Genomic DNA, 22200 nt, shown 5'->3' with positions numbered 1-22200 from the left:
TTAAACAGCTGTTCATTTATGTTCAATAAAAGCTTTTCATTTTAAGAAAATATAGCACCTTTATTTGGAAATTTAAAAGCAGACAATTTTCTGTTTTGATATCGTATAATGATCTAATTAGGAATATTATAATGTTCTTTTTATATTTATTATTTTATAAACAAAATATCAGTACAGTCAACAGCCAAAGATGATCAAGAATCAATAATATTTATTTGTTAAACATAGGTACATTAAATGCTGGTGTTGAAAATACATAAGGAGCGCTATGTTTTGCCATGAAGGCGTACAAATATAACAATTAAGTAAAGATTTATACATTTTTAGGTACTATTTAAACCATACAAATGAATTTGAAACATACAATAAAAATAAAATTAAGAGAAAATAAAAGAATACAATAATAATTAAAATGAATCGTTTAGGATCAAAATCAGAAATGCAATACTAATTAACGGAGTTCGAATCATATTTTTTATCTGTTGTACAAGGCTCGCGTCTAAGTACCTAAATGTAGTGTAGGACGTTCTCAGGCACGGTGGAGTGATGACCAACGCAAGATGGCTGACAGGAGCTGGAAGCGAGCAGCTGAAGATAGATCTCGATGCGTGCATTTGGGAAGCGTTATGTCCACCATTGGACGAATATAGGCTGATGATGATGATGATAATGGTGCTGTAAATGTAGCTGCCACTTCGGTTCCCATACTTTTGAATCAGTTCAATACATCTCACTGCCGTTTGGAGATTTCAGAATTCCAATATTTAATCTTTGACAATAGGTTGTACATGGTTACCTTTCAACAACCAGCTTTTTTAATAATTCTTCTAGCTGCGTGATCTATAAAAAAAAGTATCGTATAAAAAGTATTTTTTTACGATACTTATTACTTATACGATAAGAAAAGAAGATGAATAATGAAGAAAGTTCACATAAACTATGTACATTAAAACAACAAAAATAAGACTATATTTAGAAAGATCTTAACTAACCTCATAATGTATTTATCTATAATTTAGTAAGTCATTACTATCCGCTCTATATTAACCTTCTATTCGCTTATAACGTCAATATAATATCCTTGTAATCCGGGTGTTGGGGTATAAAACCGGTGTCAAGGACCGGAACCCGGGCAATGGCGGTTTATTTTACCATCTTATCTTTGTTCGTACAATATATAGAACAATTATTCCCTAAAGGCTTCGACGGCACAGTCTAATAAGGACGCTGAACTTGTATCACTTAGGTAAAACTAAAGGATCTTTAGAAAGGTATCTTATGGTAGTCTTTCTTAGCGAAACTATTATCGCTAGGTTAAAGAAAACCTGGTAAAATCTATACCTAGATTGTTTTCTGTCGTGTTTTGCTGGGACCGACACTACCTTTTAAAGTGATATTCTGACAGGTGTAGAAGAAAGACCCCTGTGTAGTACGCTCTCTTGCCTCCACTCAACACTCTACTTGTGCAATAATGTTTAACAGTATGAAGCTTTGTATTAAAAAATAGATTTAAAACATCTAAATGTCAATCCATTTAAATTTAATCAAAATCCGCCCAGCCGTTGTTATAATTGTAAATTGCACTGTCATCGGTTTGACGGTAGGCTTCAAGCATTTGAATGATCCTCGATTGCTTGTCCTGAGTCTGGGTGTCTCTATGCATGTGACTTGAACGTTTGTGAACACCCCGCAAAGCAATTATTAAATTCCTTAAACGGAGCGTATTAAAAAAAAAAAAATTATGGCTTTCGTTACTTTGCTGCTTCAAACATAAATATATATATAATATAAATATATATTATAATAATAACTATACATTATCGTCCACAATCGGTCACTTATAATACCATAACCGCTCTGACCCGTAATGTACGTTAAATGGATGATATTACACACCGTCTATTGTTTCTCGAGATAAATGCATCACATTCATACCTTAACTAGTGTAAAGAATATCACGAATATTTCTGCATAAATATGACGTCCATTTTAGTTTGTCTAAAGTTGTTAGATAAAGCTAATGTTTTGAGCATAGCTTGAATGTATCCGTATGAATGTTTTAAGTATTTTGTTACGGAGCTTTCGAAATTTCGGGGTTTTCTGTAATGCTTTACACTTGTACACGTGTGTTGTACGTTTGTTTTATACAAGTAAGTATTATTAGAAAACGAATTTTATCATAAGGTTCCCTTGAAATAAACATTAACGTTTGTGAGTCTCAAGAACATGCACATTTTAAACATATTCTGTAATTAAAGAAAATTTAATTAAGGATTTTCTTAGTTCCTTCACTGTTTGTCAGAGATGTCTTTAGCACCATGAAACTGAGAAACTTAAACTTCGTAATGAAACCTAGATTCTAAATATTGGACTCTAATCGCTAATTTGCAGTTAGCTAGCGCAGTGATCTTCTCTACCACTGAAAAGAAACGAGCATTAGAAGAGTCTAAATATAATATTATTTTGATTGTGAAAGCGTCCAGGACAATACATGGCATATCACCAGGCCAGTCACCTTCTCTTCCACACACCCATCAATATTAAATGAAGACGTGGCAGTAGGCCTCTGTACCCAGAGGGACATTAATAGACCGGTTTATACGAATTGCAGTCAATATTTGCATATCACTTCCACTGAGTACCAGTTTTGTCTGGCCTGTAAAAACATATTAGCAGAATGACCACTTGACCTCAAGATATAATAAAATCGAAGCGTGTAATAAAAGTAATGTTATTATGAGAGCCAAGTTCTAGTTATTGGTTAATAATGAAGTTATTCCAGCTAAGCCGAGGATTATTCACCGCTGAAGGTCGACCAATGGCGTCTATATTAAACCTTATTGATCTGAAGAGCCTATAAAGGTGCATTTTAACGAAGCAAGTTATGTAGGGCGGTGAGGTTCTAGGAGAGTAAATAGGAGATCAGATTTATTTATTTATTAATGACAAGGATTTGGGATATCGTTATTCATTTACATGAAAAAAAAATAAACAATGGAACAATGATAAAGTTACTAGCTGAGGTAGCAAACGTTGTTTTGCTGCATTAAATGTTTCTAGGGAATAGTTAAAAAAGGCTGGAGCATTCCTCAACATTTGGGGGAAACAAAAGTTTTTATTTCAAGTGGGCCGTATTCAAGGCAGTTTTATTTAGAGTATCTTATAGGTACACGGTTCCAAAATGTCTTTCGTATGGAGAAGAACCAGCAAGAAACTCCAAATATAGATCCAACTCCACTCTTATAAATAAAAAGTGTGTACACGGTACATCTTAAACATTATTACTTACGTATCAAGAACAGCTTAAAACGGAAAAATAGTGAAAATTAAATAAAAAAAAACATGGAAAGGAAAGTAAATATTTCTGTGGTTTACACTCTTGATAAGTCATTTACATACAGTAAAAGTTGTACACATGCAGTCATATTCAAATCCCTAACAGGAATGTCAAGTCACTGAGGGACTGAAAATCTTACTACAAATAGAAATTATATTTGCCTTATCCTTGAAACCAATCTTTATATGAAAACTCATTTGACAGTTTGATAAATGAGGCGGTATATCTAGAGATATTATTTTTAAAATTGATTTATTTTCCTGAGATCCTTTTCCAAAAGGCTTACATTCAGATTAAGAGCCAGGCACGGCTAATTGTAAATAACTTACTGCCGAACCTTTATCAACCTTTCTTTTGAGTTTCTTAACCCCATTCGTAGTTCGTACCATTCATATTTGTTTATTAGATTTCGAAGAAATACGGACGCTGTGATAATGTTAGAAAAGCAATCAAGGGCTGAAAACGATAATGATAAAAATAAATTTATTTACTTTGAACACGAGCAAAAACCTTACGATGATTAGGCGATTGTATTCAAAACTTTTGAGAATGTAAATCTACAGATAGCCACAGAAATATCAGAAATAAATCTTCTATTAAAGATATAATTGTTTAAGACTAGCTCTTGCTACATTAGCGTTCATTTAAAATCATAACCTTCCTTTAACGCAGTCGTATTACGGTATGTGCTAGTCAAGCATTTGAAGCATGAAAAGATGACAAACATTCATCGTCTCATTTTTTTCCTTCATCTATACTCTATACTAATATATAAAGATGAAGAGTTTTTTTGTTTGAACGCGCTAATCTCAGGAACTATTGGTTCAAATTGAAAAAATTTTTTTTGTGTTGAATAGACCATTCATCGAGGAAGTTTTCAGGCTATATACCATCACGCTGCGACTAATGGTAGCGAAGATACAATGGAAAACGTGGAAAAAACAGGGCAGATAAAATCATAACTTATATCTTCTACCCAAGCGGACGAAGTCGCGGGCAACAGCTAGTAATTAATATGATGACAGAGCGATGCGAAAAAATAATTTCTTCAGAAATTTTTAGATATATAAGGAAAATTATCTATCAATCAATCTACGTCTGAATTCAACATAATCAAATACTTCTTAATAGTTCTCTCAAGTTGATTTATCAGTGGTCAAGTGCAGTCGCGTGAAATAAATAGTCTGTCGAAGTTAATGGGAGAATTTAAGTGTCATCCGATCAGTTGAACAACCTCGAATAAATCTCAATACACTTCATTAAAGATAATTGTAAATGACGAGATTAAATAAGTTAGTTCGGTATTGTCGATTTAATTTGTTCTCAGTTTTAACATAGCCCCTGACGCAAAAATGATGGAGTATTAAGTATAAGTTTGTCTTGTCTGTGTGTCTGGAATCGAACCTCTCGAACGGATGACCAGGTGTTGATATTATTTTTGTTTGAAAGCAGATTTAATCGCAGGAATTGCTTAGATAATGTTGGTTCGGTCTAAAATGGCCATCGCAACAAAATGGCGGTTTACTTATTTTTTTATTTTAAAGGGCTCATGCTAATGGTAGCACAGTTAGATTTAAAAGCTAGGGTGGGTAGAAATGAGAATTTAGCTTATAAATATAGTTTCGAGATTTAGATTGTCAAGAAAAGGAATTAGAGACCTCTAAAGTTATATACAACATAACCTGACTATAAAGCCCACTGCACGGCTCAAGCTTATATTACACACTTAGGTATATTACATACACCTTTATTAAATAATAAACTGATACCAAAAATTACATTTGTTTAACTTAAAAACTAGATATAACTGCAACATTTTGTGATAGTGATTCAACAAACAAAATAAATATTCTCCCCATGTCGAAACCATTAATTCTTGAGCAACAAACGTGACTCCAATTAGCCGAACACCTTTAGTTAAATAAATAGACAGAAAAACGATTTAAAACTTGGTGAGTTTCATCACTTGATGCTCAATACCAAAACGACAATTTATAAATTGATTTTTTAACACAGTAAATGAGCGTGTTCATTTAATTGAGATTAAAATTTAATATTGATAACAAGAACTAAAATATATACTACGTACAAACAAACGTTGTAGTACATGTAGGGTGTAGGAGTCAATGTCAAAATTTATATTCGCTTTTCAATAATGCATAAATTCAGAATATGATTTTCCTGAGAACATTGCTTTTAATGTTGCATTTTCCGTAAGCTAAAATTAGACTTATAACTTTTAATAAATTTTACGAGTTTTTTGTATCTATATCCTTTTCATCCTTGGTTAAAAAATACCAATATATTTACCTATATTTATCTCCTCCTTCCTGAAGGCAGCTAAAAAGCTACAAAATAATACCACGGCTTTAAAAGTGTCACTGAAAATAAGCTTACTTAACTTTTTAATTCAAATTTCAATATTGTCTGTTTAATTTGACCCCTGTCAGGCAAGTTTGTCTGTTTTGAGATTAATTCTTATCCTTTACCTTTATAAACGGGGTAACGAAACCGGTCAAGTGCGAGACGGGCTCGCGTAACCGAGCATTCCGTAAAAGTAGGCAAAAATAAATTAAAAAAAAAAGTATTTAACTGGTCATTCCTCATTTAACGCCGCACCAAGCATTGGAAGAGCTCATCGCTAATTTAACTACATAAGTGGATCGATCACAGGTTAAGATTGACGCACGATTGACGCGGTTAGTCCCTAGGTGGGTGACCATCTTTGGCACGTCGAAGACACCTTAAATTCGTCAGATACATTTGCTTGTATCCGATTTTATATTTTGCAGCTATAACCGAATGCCATTACCTATGTTTATATTCAAAATGTTATGTATACGTTTTATACGAGTGAAAAGTGGCAAGAATTCAAAGTGAACGCATGTTAAGTTAAATTAATAAAATATGAAATGTCTTGAATGTGAACTTTTACGATTTCGTCTTGAAATTGCTATTTTTATTGCCTTTACGATTAAATTACTTGGTATTTTGTATAAAATTTTAAATGAAAATAAATTACCGTTTATTGCCACGTAAATAAATAAATTTAGGTTTTATTTGTAACCTGCAAGTGTCAAAAAAATTAGTGTGGGCAGATTTCATTATTTAATTTATCACCGAATACTTATTATTCATATAACATTAAAAAATGTAATTTAGGTACTCTAAGAAAAATCACCTTTCGAAGTTATTGACTTCTTATCTTACAACAGTTTATAAGCTTGGTGAAAATCCAATACATATACAGGTCTAAAAAGGTTCCGTTCTTAACTTTTGAGTACCCGAAGCGTAGTGATTTTTTTATTTATCTAAAACAGATCTCTTCCTCTCTCCTACCATAAAGCTGTGCCTTACAGGGTCCATATTGATCATTGTACCTAAAATTAACACCTAGTAACACCTTTTTTTTTTTTTCCGTTGTGAAACGCTAATATCTTTAACCCACGTCGAGGGCACGGCGTGGGGATATGTCGGACTTCCACCGACTAAAAACACCCCGGGCCCCTTCTACTGCTTTAGCCAGAGTCACGGGATCGCTCGCGCATACTCTGCGCGACTCTGGCTGGCTCCAGTCCTTTGGACTCCTTCTCAAGGTATGGATGTAAAAAGCCCACCCCTCACTCCTCATAAAAACGGGTGCGCAGGACGACGCGCCCGTCTCCTTCTTGGCCTGCTGGCTGATCGAGTGTCGGGGTGCCCTCCCTGCCACCCGCAGGCCCGACACCTAGTAACACCTGTAACTACATTATGGAAGCAATACAGTATTGAGTATTTTATCAATCACAATTAGAATGCTAAGGAACAGCTTCAAAGACGAGAGGTCTATAGTTAAATACGACTACGTTTATAAATGCAAACGATTCCTAATACCTTGCCAAACATATTTAGCCTTAACCTTTTATTTCGGAATCAAATCAAACATATTTTATCTGAGTTTTGGAAATGTCAAATACAAGGACCCCATTGACATTTGTCATTACAAGTGAATATAACGTTTCATTATATTACATTACAATTTCGTTTCTAAATGTTATAAGTCGTATGTCTGTTATGTTAGGGTTGCCACCCACTTCAGTGTAACGTGTGGGGCGCTTCGCTTTAAGGATTATGCAAAAATAATCCTGTATTGGAATATCGTGTATAACTTTGAAATCCTTTATATACTCCAATACGGACGATCAAGTAACGTCAAATATTGACACGATTTAAATGTTTCGTTATTTTATTTATGGTGCTTTGTTTGTAATCAATTGAATTGTTGTGTGTTGATCAACGATTTGGCAATAGGATATTAGATTTCATTACTTTTGGCAAGGTAGAAAATGTCTCCCTATAAACGTAAAATTAAAGCTTTGTGTTTAAAATCATCTATTATTCACCTTCGTCTATTTCACGACGTCTGTCTCTTTTGCGTACAAGGTCAATGTTGACGCATAAATCATCTTTAAACAACTGCCAAATAAAACTTTTTAATTAACCAGGGGAAACTCCCAAAAGTGTCGAGCAAAGGTTTTTGTTTCCTTTTTTTTTTGTGTCAACTTAACTTTAAACTCAAGTTAATTTAAATTGAGCTCCATTGATATTCATCAAAAGGCGGGCGTCACTTCAGTTCGCGCGCACCTTTTGTTTCAAGGGCGGGAGTCGCTGCTAATTAAAATTGAATTATTTCAACACAAATGTTGATTTTTAGTGTGGTTTCAACAAACTGCTTTCTGCACACCGAAAGGGTAAATTTTATTTAATTAGTCTACAAATAGTTGTACCTGTGTATGAGCATGTAGTAATAGGATGGACGCCAAGGGTAAGAGACAGAAGAAAATGGCTTAAACAAAGAAAGGACTTTGTCCAGCTGGAGGTTGTTGAAGGCTGATGATGATAAGTATGTGTTTATGTAATGTTCAAGGAATTCAGGTCAAATGTCACGATTTTTGCAGGTTAACAGTATTAAAAATATTTTAAAATGCCAAAACAAACGTATCCAATCACGCTTTTAGATAACATTTTCTATCGTAGTAGACCAGGAGAGGGTATGAAAATTCATCAACAGGGACCTAAATAAAAATAGGAAATATTTAAAACAATACAATATCGTCATAAAACCATTTTTTACATAAAAATTGTACACAAAATATCGTACTAATTTAACGAGTTGGTGCCAATTTCTCTACCGCATCAGTTTGCTCTGTATAATTGTTTGGGCCACGTGTGACTTAATTAAATTGTTGTTTGGCCACAAATATCGGGTGACAACGCCAACTATGCGCCACAAATTGCTTATAAACAAATCAAATTCCGATAACAGTTTTTAAGGTACGTTTCTGTGCGTTGCGACCGATCGCGAACTTTCCTTATCTGTCACCTGCGGTTTTATACGAACGACGCGGTGATCACTACTAAGTGATTATAATCAGTACATAATATTGCTCATCCGTGTTCGCCAACACAGGCACAGTCTCTGTTCCTGCATTCTTATAGCCCGATGGGACGGCGTCCAATATGATTGGAAGGAGATCAGGAGTAAGAGTCATATTTTGACGTGCTGATGACGAAAGCTGTGATATTTATATCTAAAACTCATACAACATTAAAAAAGTCGGCATGCCTTGGGATCGAACTCGAGACCTTTGACTTGAAAGTGCTGCGGTATCAGCTTCAATCTCCATACAGCAAAAGTATGGGTATGCCGATTATATTAGCTGTCGTGACGCACGGAAAGGTACCTTTAATGAGAATTTTCGTCGATACTAATTAAAATTTTCAATTAAGTATTCGTTTAAGTGATATTACCGTGAAACGTGAAACTTCAGTAATGAATAAAACAAACGGCCGAAAGATACTCTGTTTGTTTGGCTACCGGCAAAGTGTAGACTTAATTATTACCTTTTCCATAATTAAGATTATAGAGAGATGGGCATTGACCGTTTGGCTATGCCGACTTGGACTACCAAGTCGGCATAACTTGTTCTGAAGACAGAGCAGGGGTAGGTGAATTAGCTGTTATATTAGACAAGCTGCGATGATTGCTCTGAAACAACTGATCTAATTATGAAGACTCATCGACCAATAGAAATCCGCATCACAAGATATCTCTCATGAAGCTTCTTTTTACCTTACCCAATAAAGGTATTATTGGGTGATTTGCAAAGTTAGTTCCACGCTCTTCATTGTTACTCAACCGATTGTTTATTGTTAAATTTATTTGTACGGAACACTCAGGGACGCTTGTCTGAATCATTTTTAACCGGTTATTCCCATATATAGGTATATTCGAATGTAAAAACAGGAGACTTTTACTCAGCCGAAGTATTTTCAGATGGAAAAAAATTAAGAACAAATTCATCAATGTCTTTTTGTAATTAATAAGAAAATTCAGTTTTTACTTTCTACCTACCTAAATAACGAAAGGTCACTTGTCTACACTGGTCTAAAACGGTAATCTGTGGTGACAACATTCACCTTAAGACATATTCTCTGAAATACAAGTACCTTTAATTAACGTGACTACCTATTACCATAAGACTACCACTATTAAATGCATGGACGCTCAAAGAGACTGCCGAGATCAAACCTATGTTTACTTAGGTATACCATGTAGAGTCAGCAACAAAATGCACTTACATGAAACTGCAAGAAAGGTAAAATTATATATTCTTTGTTGTTATTACCAATGAATACTTGATAGTTATTTTTGACAAAGAAACAGTGATGATTTAAATTTTTAAATTCCATTCACGTGCCTCTTATAATCAACATCGTCTTAGCCTTTTACAAACTATGTTGGGCTCGGATTTCAGACCAACCGGTTGAAGGAAGTTTTACGAGGAGCATCTGACCTCATCATCTCAGTTGTAACATGATACTCCTTAGATTGATTGTTAAAAGTTCTCGCTTATATTTACCCGTAACGTCTGTCAAAGATGTATGAATAACAGCCGGCCATTTTGACGTGCCTTCCAAAGCACGATCGAGGAACTCGTTATGACATAGATGGCCGCTTATACTCTGACCGATCGTATCATCATCTGTCTTTGATCAACTTGTTTATTTGTAGCTTCGTTCCTTAAAATGCATTTTTCTGAAGTTTCTTAAATAACTTTTATAAGACAGCAACCCCCATTGACTAAAAACTGAATAAGATACACAAACAAAATGCCATTTTATAGTAAAATTTATTTCCATCTTTTTAAAAATCTGGATTTTCACAAGATTTTGTTGCTGTCTTTACTTATGTGGTGGGTTTATCAGAAACATAGGCGACCTTATCTTTACCTGTACCTCAGTGCATATCAAGTTTAATTAAGGCGTAATGTATCTCAGAATAATATTTTGAGTGCACTTTGAAAGTAAGTTATTAAAGGTCGGAGTACATTGTGGGTATACAAAGGTAATGTAAATTAGAATAGTGGGTTTATTATCTAGAATTTTGTATTCGACCGTGTGTAACCAGGCTGTATCTCATGAACTATTGTAGCGAGACAGATGCAATAAAAGCAAAGATTCTTCACCAACGGTCGTCACGGTCCAAATTGTAGGTGGGTAAAAAAAATATTGAAAGAGGACGATTAAAAGTTTATATGTCTCCATACTGATATACCTTAATCATATTTATACGCAAAACTTTCACTTGACAATTTTTTTACTTTACAATTTTCTACAATTCGTCACTGTCATACAAATAAGTCTATATATATCCTGACCGATTTCGGCCACAGCGACTTGGATCTACGCCTAATTTTGAGAGCTTCGCTGGTGTGCTCTCCAGTGAATGACAAAGCCAATTTTAGCAGTAAATGTCCGTCCACATTTGCTGCAAGTCAGCACTCCTCCGATGTAGGTATATTGGATGGCCGGGGGTGGTCGGGCCTTCAGCTCTTCTCTTCGCCGGTTTTCAAAATCCCATACCTTGTCCCTAATAGCCATGGCGTTCTTAATGCCAGAGGCATTCTGTACCAGTCTCTTTTTTGCGCAGCCTTTGGCCATGAATCCCGTAGGTGAAGGTTTATAGTATTTCTTCATTTTTCTGGTGTGTACCATGGCCTGTTGGTCTTGTGGTTAGTGGCCCTGACTGCTATACCGGAGGTCGTGGGTTCGATTCCCGCCCAGGAAAAATGTTGTGTGATGAGCACGATCATTTGTTCTGGTGTCTGTGTGTAATTTACCTATAATATGTATGTATTTAGAAATATATAAGTAAGTTTATCAGTTGTCTGGTTACCATAACACAAGCTCTGCTTAGCTTGGGATCAGATAACCGTGTGTGAGTTGTCCCAGGATATATTATTATTATTATATTATTGAAAGTGAAACAGGGATTCACATCACAGAGACACTAGAAAAGTCATAAACGACTCGTCGTAAACACATAAAACCCTTACATAAAACTCCACTAGGCGGTACTATTAGTGGCGTCCGCCGGTCTCGACTAAGCCCAACCCTAGCGCACTTCCGCGCTACTTAAGCTCAAGCACAATGTTATAAAACTTAAGTGACTGGTTGACTTAGTTCACTAACTTGAGTGGATTACTTAGCATGATTTACATTTTAATAATGTTTCTATCGGAAGTTTACTTTGTTTACATCCTAAACAAAGGTTCTACTGTACTTTGATTTTTTTTCTCACGCTTTTATTCTTGTTTCCAGACAAAAATCTCGATTTTCTATTAGAATTATTGTTTAGATCTGGTTAGGTTTTTTTATATGTCTTTGATATGTTAGATAGATAGCTAGCTGGTATATATTGATATAATAACGAGGTTTTGCAAAACAATGGGCTTGACAATGGGCAGGACCGTAGACCGCTACAAATTGCAAAAAAAGCATTCATTACAAATACTACTTAAGCACCTAATTATTTGCAAATAATATGTTTCACTTTATCAATATAAAAAACAACAAAATGTTTTCATAAATAAAATTCGTTGCATTAGCGTTGCCCACGCTACGTAGACCGTAGCGCTACGGCGTAGCTGCGTAGTTCGTAGCTTTGAGATGCTTTCTGTCTGAAATAGTTTTTAAAGTAGACTGGTTCATGTTGACTCGTGTAATTGATTCTATTGCACCATTATTTACATTTGTCTGTAAACAAACCGAGTAATTTTAAGGCTTTTTTTACTTTAGCCTCGGTCTTTGATCAAAGGAAAAATTAAGAAAAAACTGTAGCTTTCATATTTCGAGTATTTTTATGTATACAAAAGAAGAGTTTCTATTAAATGCTATTTTAATCGTTTTCAGAAATGTTGGACTGCAAAACGATTTAAAGTTTTGTTTTGGTTTTTAGTAATAAAACATAGAACCAAGATACGAGAATGCGACCAAAACAAAAGTACAGGCTGTAAAATTAATTTATAAGTTCAACCAAACTGAAATAAATTTTCACGTACACAAATTAATTAAATAATACTGTTATATGATTAGAAACACAAGTCAAGTTAATTAATTATTTTTCAGCTATTTTGTGTACATTCGTTTCTTCTATAAGAGCCACTCAAATTAAAGAACGTCCATTATATTGTATTAAGATGTAAGCCTTTGACTAATGTGTCATATAAAGCTAAATTTATTCATATTAAATTACACTTATCTTTTGCCTTAAATTAATTTCCAGTATCTTATAACATAGTTATGTTTCTATTATAACTACTACTTATATATAACTCACCCATCATAGTTAGAAAAACTCACAGATCATAATAAAATCACACAATTATCTTTTACACAAACACACATATAAATTAAAATAAATAGATAATACTAAGTTCAACAAAAATATTTCGTATTTAAATTGTTTATATAAAAATAGGAGCAATAATTTATTACATGTACATAAGTGTTAGTGTAGAGACCATGAGAAATAAATTATTTACATTATTGAGTGTATCAACAAACAAAATCACAAGGACCTTCTAATACTAGGCAAACTCACACAGTTGCTTTTAAGAACTAATCTGTTAAGATCAAGGTTGTCAACGTGTCAAAAAATTATATTATACTTCTGGCCAATCACCATTCGTATTTAACTACCAATATCTACTTTGCCCACATACGAAAGTAGTAAAAAATACTGTTTTCTATACAAAAACCTTTTAATAAAAGCCTATTGATATTACACATCACATACGATTGTGACATTCTGTGATCTTTCCAGGAACAATATCCTGTGTAGAGCCTTTGCGTTTGTAACTTCCTCCCTTTTCCCGTTTTCCTTAACCAATGATCATAAGAACCACATTTACTATACACGGTGATTTTTTAGTCGTCTTACAAAAGTAGCCCAGTTCATGTATCCAATGACTAGAACACGTTCATGATAAAAAAAAAGGTATTTATGAGATTTGAATAAATTCAAAATGCAATTTTTATTCAATATTATGATGCAATTCGTAGTTTTTTACAAACACAGCTCTATTGCGAGCGCGGTCCGAGCTTTGTAACAAAGGTGAAGGGCGCGGGCGGCGGGGTTTTTACCAGTTTTGAGAGTATATTTCAGATTTCTCTTGTTTAATTTTTTTTTTAATATTCGCGGCCAGGGGTATTTTACGTCGGATACATGAACTGGGCTACTTTTGTAAGACGACTAAAAAATCACCGTTATTGCCATCCTCGAGTGGTTTTGAAACTTGAATTTGCAAGCAGTTCACAATCTTTAAGTATAAGTTGGAAATTAAGTAATTTTTTACTAAAATGATCCCATGAAAGACGCTTGGTATTATGTGAATTGGGCATGCAAGAAACTTTTCCAATACTCATACAGAAAGCTGAGTTTGTTTTTTACTAAAATGACTCACACTTAAAAAGGCGCCGTATTAAGTGAATTGGACGTGCAATAAACTCTTCTAATACTCTCAAAAATAGATGGAAGTTAGAATAGTCAAATGAAATATGGCTTTCGTTATCTTTTTATTTCTGTATCAAATTATAATGCTCAATCAATTTTATACATAATATCGTTTTCATCAAATCGTTAAGCAGTCACATTAGGATCTAAGTTTCGCATTTTCACGTTAGACGATCTGATAATGATCTTCTATGCATAAAACGACTAGCTACTTTTATGTTTATAAAACCGTGTATTTTGATACCCAAGAATATAATCTCTTTGCACAATAAGTCCATTATAATGCAAGCCAATGAAAGTTCAAGCTACTTTAGACAATATCCTCTGCACGTGTGTGTCACACATATACACAAACACACATACATACGACTTTTCATGTGTTTGATATTGCCTGAAGGTCTTAACAAGTATTACAAACGTATTTTAATTAGTTTGAAATAGCTACCTTATTTCAACAGAATAAGGTTGCGTTTTTATTAACAGTTTTGATGAATAATGTCTCAAATGCTTCCTGTAGGTTTAAGCCTTAAGATGCAACCAGAAACAATCCCTTTCACATTAATAAGGCAATAACCAGCTTAAAATTTGTCTTCAACAATTTTAATTGAATTTTCATTTTCATTAAATTAATTGATAAATCAATTTAATTGAATAAGGTTTTTTTCAGTTTATTTTAAAGTGTCGTGTTCAAATACAGGACAAATTGTAAATTAAACTTTTGGGTCCCCGATAATTGCTTTAAATTAGTTGTTAATTGGGATGTGAAAAACGGACAGTAATTAACATATATGAGGATTTAAAGTTTAGGTGATTAACAATTCAATTGAGAGTGAAAAAAGTCAGGATAAAAAGGGTTTTAATCGGTGCTCCCAGAGCAGAGGGGTTGAGATGACTACGCCAAACGTACTTAGCACGACGTGTCGTGGATTCGATCCATGTAGGACAAGCGTTTGTGTGATACATGCATTCTTGTCTTGACCATGGGTATCTTTGTGCATGTGACTTGAATGTCTGTGAACAGCGACACAAGGATTCAATTCCTTAATCCCGCATTTCTATAAAATAAGGAAAGGCTTATTGTTGTTGATCAAAGATGATGGTCGAGGATGATAAAGGTCCTTTCTAAAATGATGATGATATGCGTTAGAAGCTAATTTCAGGATGAGTTTTTCTATCGCCAAGCCTTTGGCAAATCTAGTTTCGAATGTCAGTCGAGACAAACAGCTTAAGATAACCTTATACATTTGCAATTATCATTTCATTCTTCGATTTAAAAATACATTTTGGTGAACTTAATAGCCATTAACAGAAAAACAAATTAAACTGGCTTTTATGCCTTAAATACATAGACTATCGGGACAAACTATAGCATAATAACCGTTTACTCCATAGCCATTGTATCGACGTGTTGCAAAACGTAACTTTTTATTGGATGACACCATTAGCCAGGGGTCACTCCTGGTCAACGTTTTCCAATATCATGAGACTAAAAGTCACCAGTATAACTTGAACTCTGAAAATCTGATGTCGCAATTTGAAAAACCTTTTAATGTTTTTGTTTCTTACAACATTTTATTAAATCAGTGGCTTTTCGAAAAATATTTATTGAATGCAAGTAAGCTTCTTCAATTTGTCATTTCTTTTCATCAATTATATACATCATCTACTTCAGTTGTTAAGATTTTGCTGTACCCGATAGGGTCCATAATGGTTATGTATTATTATATTTTTAAGACCATCATGGACATTATGGAACACAATGAATCATTGAGTATTGAGACTAGTTATGTCAAATTAATTGGCCAGTCATTTTGACGGCAAAATAGTGTGTAAGCTTCTCCATAGTACCGTTACAAGAAAGAAAAAACAAATAAAATTATCCACGTGCCACTAAGATCGTTCGTCTCGACATCAGATCAAAATCGTGTCACTGAACAATTACCTATTACTGAGGTTATTAACTGGGATAAACGGAGTATACGATAAACTGAAAATCCACCTAAGTAAGCTTGAGACCCCATTTTTTTTTCAGCCGTTACATTCCCACTGCAGGGCAAAGGCCACCCTTAGATTCTTCCACTCTGTCCGGTCTATTGCTTTTGCCGTCCACTCTTTGTGGTACATAAGATTTGTAACCCCATTTTAATGATAAAATATTGTAAGTATTTACTTATTCTTTTTATCACTGTATACTCATAATTCCAAAGTAACAGTTAAATTTTTACACATGATTTTATTCTAAAAATGCAAGAAAGAGCAAAGGAAAAACAAATAGATCGAGTTAACTTGACGATACATTATCGATACATTATACATTTTTCGTCTAAAATTTAAAGCAGGCCAACATTGACAATTTGATTTTGACATGATTCAGATAATAAAATGAGAAATGAGATGAAACTGACTAAAAAGTTTATTTCTATAAGACTAAATAATATATCGAAATATCATCAAACACGTATTTATTCCCCACTAACCTACTCAGCACAAAAAGTATCGATTAATTGTAACAAAACACTACAAGTACTACAAACAATTTAATTCAAGACACCTTCAAATGACAAAGCTTTTCAAATTCTTTCTGAATCATTCGTATTTGCTCTGATGTTACCGCCCACAACACAATTCCTATCACTTAAAGACTAATAAAGGAAAACACTCAACTACCAGCTCCACTCCAGCAAGACAAAGGTCAAACAGACCCTCAAAAGGTTTGTATTTCTAATAAATTGAAGGAGCCAATTGCCTGACAAATGGCGTTTTGTTCTTAATCACATTTTCTATTAGAATCGTCTTTTGTTACCGTGGATTGATGTTTGTCTGGCAGTGAAATTGATGTGAACGTTGCATTTATTTAACTATGTTTTTGTTGATTAAAGAATAATTGTTATTTTTATGTCGAATCACCAATTGGTTGTAAAAATGTGGTGATTTTCGCTTAATCCTTTTCTACATCAGGACAACCCTTTGCCTTTAGGGGGACATATTATGTATTAGTGCAGTACCATACTAATTTTTCAAGAAGTTTGGGACATGATAGTGTAGTACTACAGCAGAAAGTCAGTTTATTTTTATTCTAAGAAAGAAACGATTTTTTTAATGTATCCTGGCGCTGCGAAAATTATAACATAACACATTCATTCCAAGTTATAATCTATCTCCGTGCCAAATTTCACCAAAATCAGTTCGCTAATTTTTGCGTCAAAACGTAACAAACATCTATACATATTTATAATCTTTTGTGTTTATAATTTGAATATTAATAAAGCACAATCAAGAAGTATCATAAAATATTAAAGTTAACTTAAATATTAACAACGTTAACATTTAAAACTTGAAAGAGGTTATAAGTATCATTTCAGTGCATTGCCCTAAACCCTCAACCTACGTTTTGCTCAAATAAGACGTAATTATTAATACCTTATTAACTTGAACTCGTAGAGTAATGGTTGGCTTGTCTCAATAACGAACACAGATTTATGCTAATTTAGATCACAAAGTTTAAAACTTTAAAGTTCATGACTATTTTCTGACTGCCTTAATTTAATTAATCTAAGATTCAAATTGCAAGTTAAAGTTTAACTTTGCATTTTTATTTTTAAGTTAAGAATAAAATGTTTAAATACTATTGTTAGGAAAATTGCCATAAAGTTAAATGACATTTCTGTAAGCTTGATTGGTTAACTAGCTCAAAAGTACAAAAATTGTATTTATTTCCATGTGGCTAAGACATCTCTCTTCTGCACATTTAAGGTAATCAATAAGACTTCGGATAGTGAAGCAAGCTGGAGATTAATGTGCTCTCCTTTCGAAAAACCTGTTATTTTACAAGTTATTTCTCTCTCTAAGACAGTCTTTGTCCTATCTAAAAAACATTTTTGCCGATAAATTAATGAAATTTATACAAATTAAATACCTCTCAGATGTATTGGATCAGCTTGCGATTACAAGAGGACTTACAATATTGTTCAACAAGACATAAATTACAAAACAAAAGTGGAAACAAATTAAAAATAAGACCAAAGGTATTAAATTCAAATTACTCACATCTGTAATTAAATAACCAATCAGAAATCACTTAATTTGTAAGCCTATTGCCAATATTTACATAAACATTTTCACTTGAACAGCAGAAAATAAATTTAGATAAAAACAATTGCTTCAGCAATTATTCATTTTGTTAGGGCACTGTAAATATTAAAGCGTACGAAATTAATTTTTTGGCCATCAGATATCCAATAAAACATGGAAAATTAATAACGTGAAAACAGCCCACGGTTTGAATTGAGTTTGGCTGCCTGTTACATGTCTGTATGCATTGGAATAACTATGAATTTAGAATGTTGAAAGTCTCGACTGGTTTTTTGTTAACATTTGGTTTAAAAGAGCTGAATCGTCATCATAAGCATTTTAGATTATGAATAATAATTCGATGAACAGTCGCACGTTGAACTCTACTTATGAATCATGATTAATCACTCCGGTGGAGTTCGAAACTAGTCTGGCACACTCGATAAATACGCTGAAGTAAACCGACGTGGTTCGACTTGCGATCCCGCCGCGTCTGCTCATGATTAAGGACTCCGGTTGGGTCCGAAACTAGTCGGGCTAACCCGATAAATACGCGTGAGTAAACCGTTACATCATTTAATATCGAATGATGTGTAAATAAAGATTTATCTATACTAATATATAAAGCTGAAGAGTTTGTTTGTTTGTTTGAACGCACTAATCTCAGGAACTACTGGTCCAAATAGAAAAATTATGTTTGTGTTGAATAGACCATTCATCGAGGAAGGCTTTAGGCTATAAACCATCACGCTGCGACTAATATGAGCGAAGATACAATGGAAAATGTGAAAAAAGCAGGGCAGGTATAAATCATAACTTATATCTACTACCCACGGGAACGAAGTCGCGGGCAGCAGCTAGTTTTAGATAAAATGATATCATAATTTCCAATTGTATTTAATTCATCATATTTGGAAACGACTTCAGTCACAGAAATTCATGAGGAAATAACTAAGCTCACATTAACAAAATTTACGGGTAGTCGCGTAAAAAAGTCATGACTACACAAGCGCTACCTACCATTTTACATCACAAACATTTAGTTGCGAGACCAAAGTAAGACAAATGGGAACAACGGGACAGGCTGACTTAAGTCCGTCGGGAAGAAGATGGCCGAGAGATCAGGGTCGCGTCTAGCAACTACATCTTACTTGTAACAACTGTACAACGTGTATTGAGCTATCAAACGTGTGTATGTGTCTGGGTAAAGTGTACCTTGGTAATGTTGAAATAGGGTTTTTTGTTGGGAAATTATTTATCTAGTAATATGGTCGACAGTGTTTAACAATTTATGGCAGTCTTGAGTAATTATTTTTAATAAAATTAAAATGATAACCGGTTAAGACGAGTGAGGCTTAAAAGCGCGACTCGTTAAGGTGTCGTGAATATATAAAAAAAAAACTCATTTTAAAAAGGAAACGTCATAAAAACCCATGACTATTGCCTGATCTTGATTTTGATTAAAACAGCAACAGAAATACAAAATCTATGCAAATTTCAACGATCAACAATACAATAACAATAGCTACGTTGGTTTATGAGATATATCTTGGTGATAGACGGATGAACGGCCTGACGAACGGACAGCGGACGCTTGGCAATACAATTCCGTTTTTACCCTTTATCTACAGAACCCTTAATAAAAACAATTGGAAAGGATTCAAGCTTTATTATTAGAAATAGTTGTAATGCTAATACAAACGGATATTATTATACAATACATTTGGACAGGATATTTGCAAATATGTATTTGACAGACTAATAATATTAAATAAATACCCAATTAATAAAGTCTATCTTGTGAATAATTATTATGGGCATAAAAAGACAAAATCTCATTAGTCCCTCAGTTAGATAATTGAAAAGTTCTCATACTTTTCACGTATTTTTTACTTTTTCAGAAAAACTAGAATTGACAAAGATAGACTGCTTTAAAGTTTAGGAGAGGGGGCTTGTGACGTTACGATATGGTAAAATTTATACTCAATCGTGACGTCACGCGTAAGTTTCATTCACTGTAATTTGATCAATTTAAATGACAAATTGAAAAAAAACAGTATCCATTATTATTCAAAAAACTAAAAGACGGACATTGCAAAAAAAAAATTCACTATCCCTATTCATAATCCAATTTATACATCGGTTTACTTGTAATAAATGTGAACTAAAACCTCAAATATGATAGTTTCTATGAAAACTAATTAGCAATTAATTATGAAAAATGATTTAAGTATCACAAATGTTTTCGCTTTATAGAATTTAAGTTTGTCTTGTATTAAGACATTTTTAATTGCTTCGTGATTGAAAATGACGACGTCTGTTATCAAACACAAAGAAAGTAAAATTATTACAGCGGTTTATTTGTGATAGTACAAGATCGTGCAAATATATAGAGCGAGGTTAGCAGTTATTTATGTGTAAACATGGAACATATTCCCGAAAATTATTTATTTTGGCGTATTCATTTTGTTCGCAACGTCTGTCGTAGCCGTCACTCAGCGTCTGTTGAGACACAACGGAAATTAAATCGTTAACATTTGATAGGTGATAACAATCCCTTACATTTTCAACGTAAACGAAAATTTTCATTACTCAAACACAATCATCAAGTGCTACGAATGTTGCTACGCATTCGTAGCAAATTGCGTAGCGCGCACTTTCTATTGCTACGAACACACGTATAAAGCTACGTATTCAATAATTGTGCTAAGTCAAACAAAAGCATTTCTGTTGACGTGTGCCTTAATTCGTAGTTTTCGTAGTAACGATGATAAAACGTGAAAGTATATAGTAATCATTATTACTATGTATACAATGCCAGTCCAATTCCTGGCATTTACCAATAAAATTAGTTTCGACAATACCGAATAACAACGACATTATATCGAAAACAATAGTCGAATAAGCCACGTGTAAATAAAACTGACATTGCCCTTGAAACAGCGTAACGTCGTAATAAGTATCGACACAGTCAAGTACAATCGAATCGAAGTTGCGGAGCGCAACTCTAGCTGGCTGGCGGCGAGCGGCGGCTGCACGCAGGTGTTGCTTGTGCCTTGTTTCCGAGCACATTCGCGCCCAGACCGCCGGACGCGATGGGCGTTCCCCACGTCGGTACGACCGTGTCTCCCGCCGAGCGAGCGCTCGAGCGACCGCGACGACCCCACCTGTTGATCGTCGACGATTCCAGGGAAGCACGGGCTGTCGAAGGTTAGTGCGTATTTTTTTTAATACTTTTTTTTGGTGATTTTTTTCGGTATTTTTGGGAAGTATTTCGTAATTAACAAAAGTGTTTTTAAAGCTTTTTTCGGCAATAATAATGATTGTTTTTACGAGCGTTTATTTATTTTTTAATACGATAAAAACGAAAGTGAACGCGTGTGTTTTTTAAATATAAAAAAAGCGATGAAAATATTTTTTGCACCCATAATTAAGTAAATCTACAAAATTTTAGTTAAAACATAATAAAAATAAATCATAAAAACATTCACACCTATTACAGTAGTAGTAACAAAATACAAATTAAAACTAATGACACACTTGAAAAAACTCGACATATTATCATACTTAATAAATGATTGCACAAACAGTTATCACCGGATTCTGCTATCTATAACGTGTTGTGTAGGTTTATCCGCACGATCCCAGCCACATTACTCGGTTATTTGATAAAAACTCAGTGAACTTACTGTGGCTTATTACATTACTTTATGAGGTAGTAAACATAACGTGTTATAAATTATTTTTTGTGATACATTTTTCTCGTTGGATTTGAAGGTCAGTTTTTTCTTCTTTTTATTTATTTTAAGTGTCCTCTGTCACTTAGGATTTTTTTATTGATTCTGTCTGGTTTCAGAGTCGTTTACAGTGTATTTTACGAATAATAATATCAACTTTATTAATTTGGTCTAGTGAATTTATTTCGAAAAGATTTACAATAGAAATAAGTATATTC

General features: G+C 33.8%; 1 protein-coding gene across 1 annotated transcript in view; it reads left to right on the top strand.

Moving 5' to 3' along the window:
* The first annotated feature begins 21099 nt into the window (after positions 1–21099).
* Positions 21100–22200, top strand: part of LOC113499947 (synaptotagmin-10-like) — a 94250-nt gene continuing 93149 nt past the window's right edge. The window contains exon 1 of the mRNA XM_026880556.1: positions 21100–21455. Coding sequence (XP_026736357.1) covers positions 21341–21455 — 115 coding nt within the window. The 5' untranslated portion in view covers positions 21100–21340. The remainder of the gene's footprint in view (positions 21456–22200) is intronic.

The sequence above is a fragment of the Trichoplusia ni genome, chromosome 13, assembly GCF_003590095.1.
Source record: "Trichoplusia ni isolate ovarian cell line Hi5 chromosome 13, tn1, whole genome shotgun sequence".
NCBI classification, from domain to species: Eukaryota; Metazoa; Arthropoda; class Insecta; order Lepidoptera; family Noctuidae; genus Trichoplusia; species Trichoplusia ni.
The sequence above is the reverse complement of the archived record's forward strand: the minus strand, read 5'-3'. Positions and strand labels throughout refer to the sequence as shown.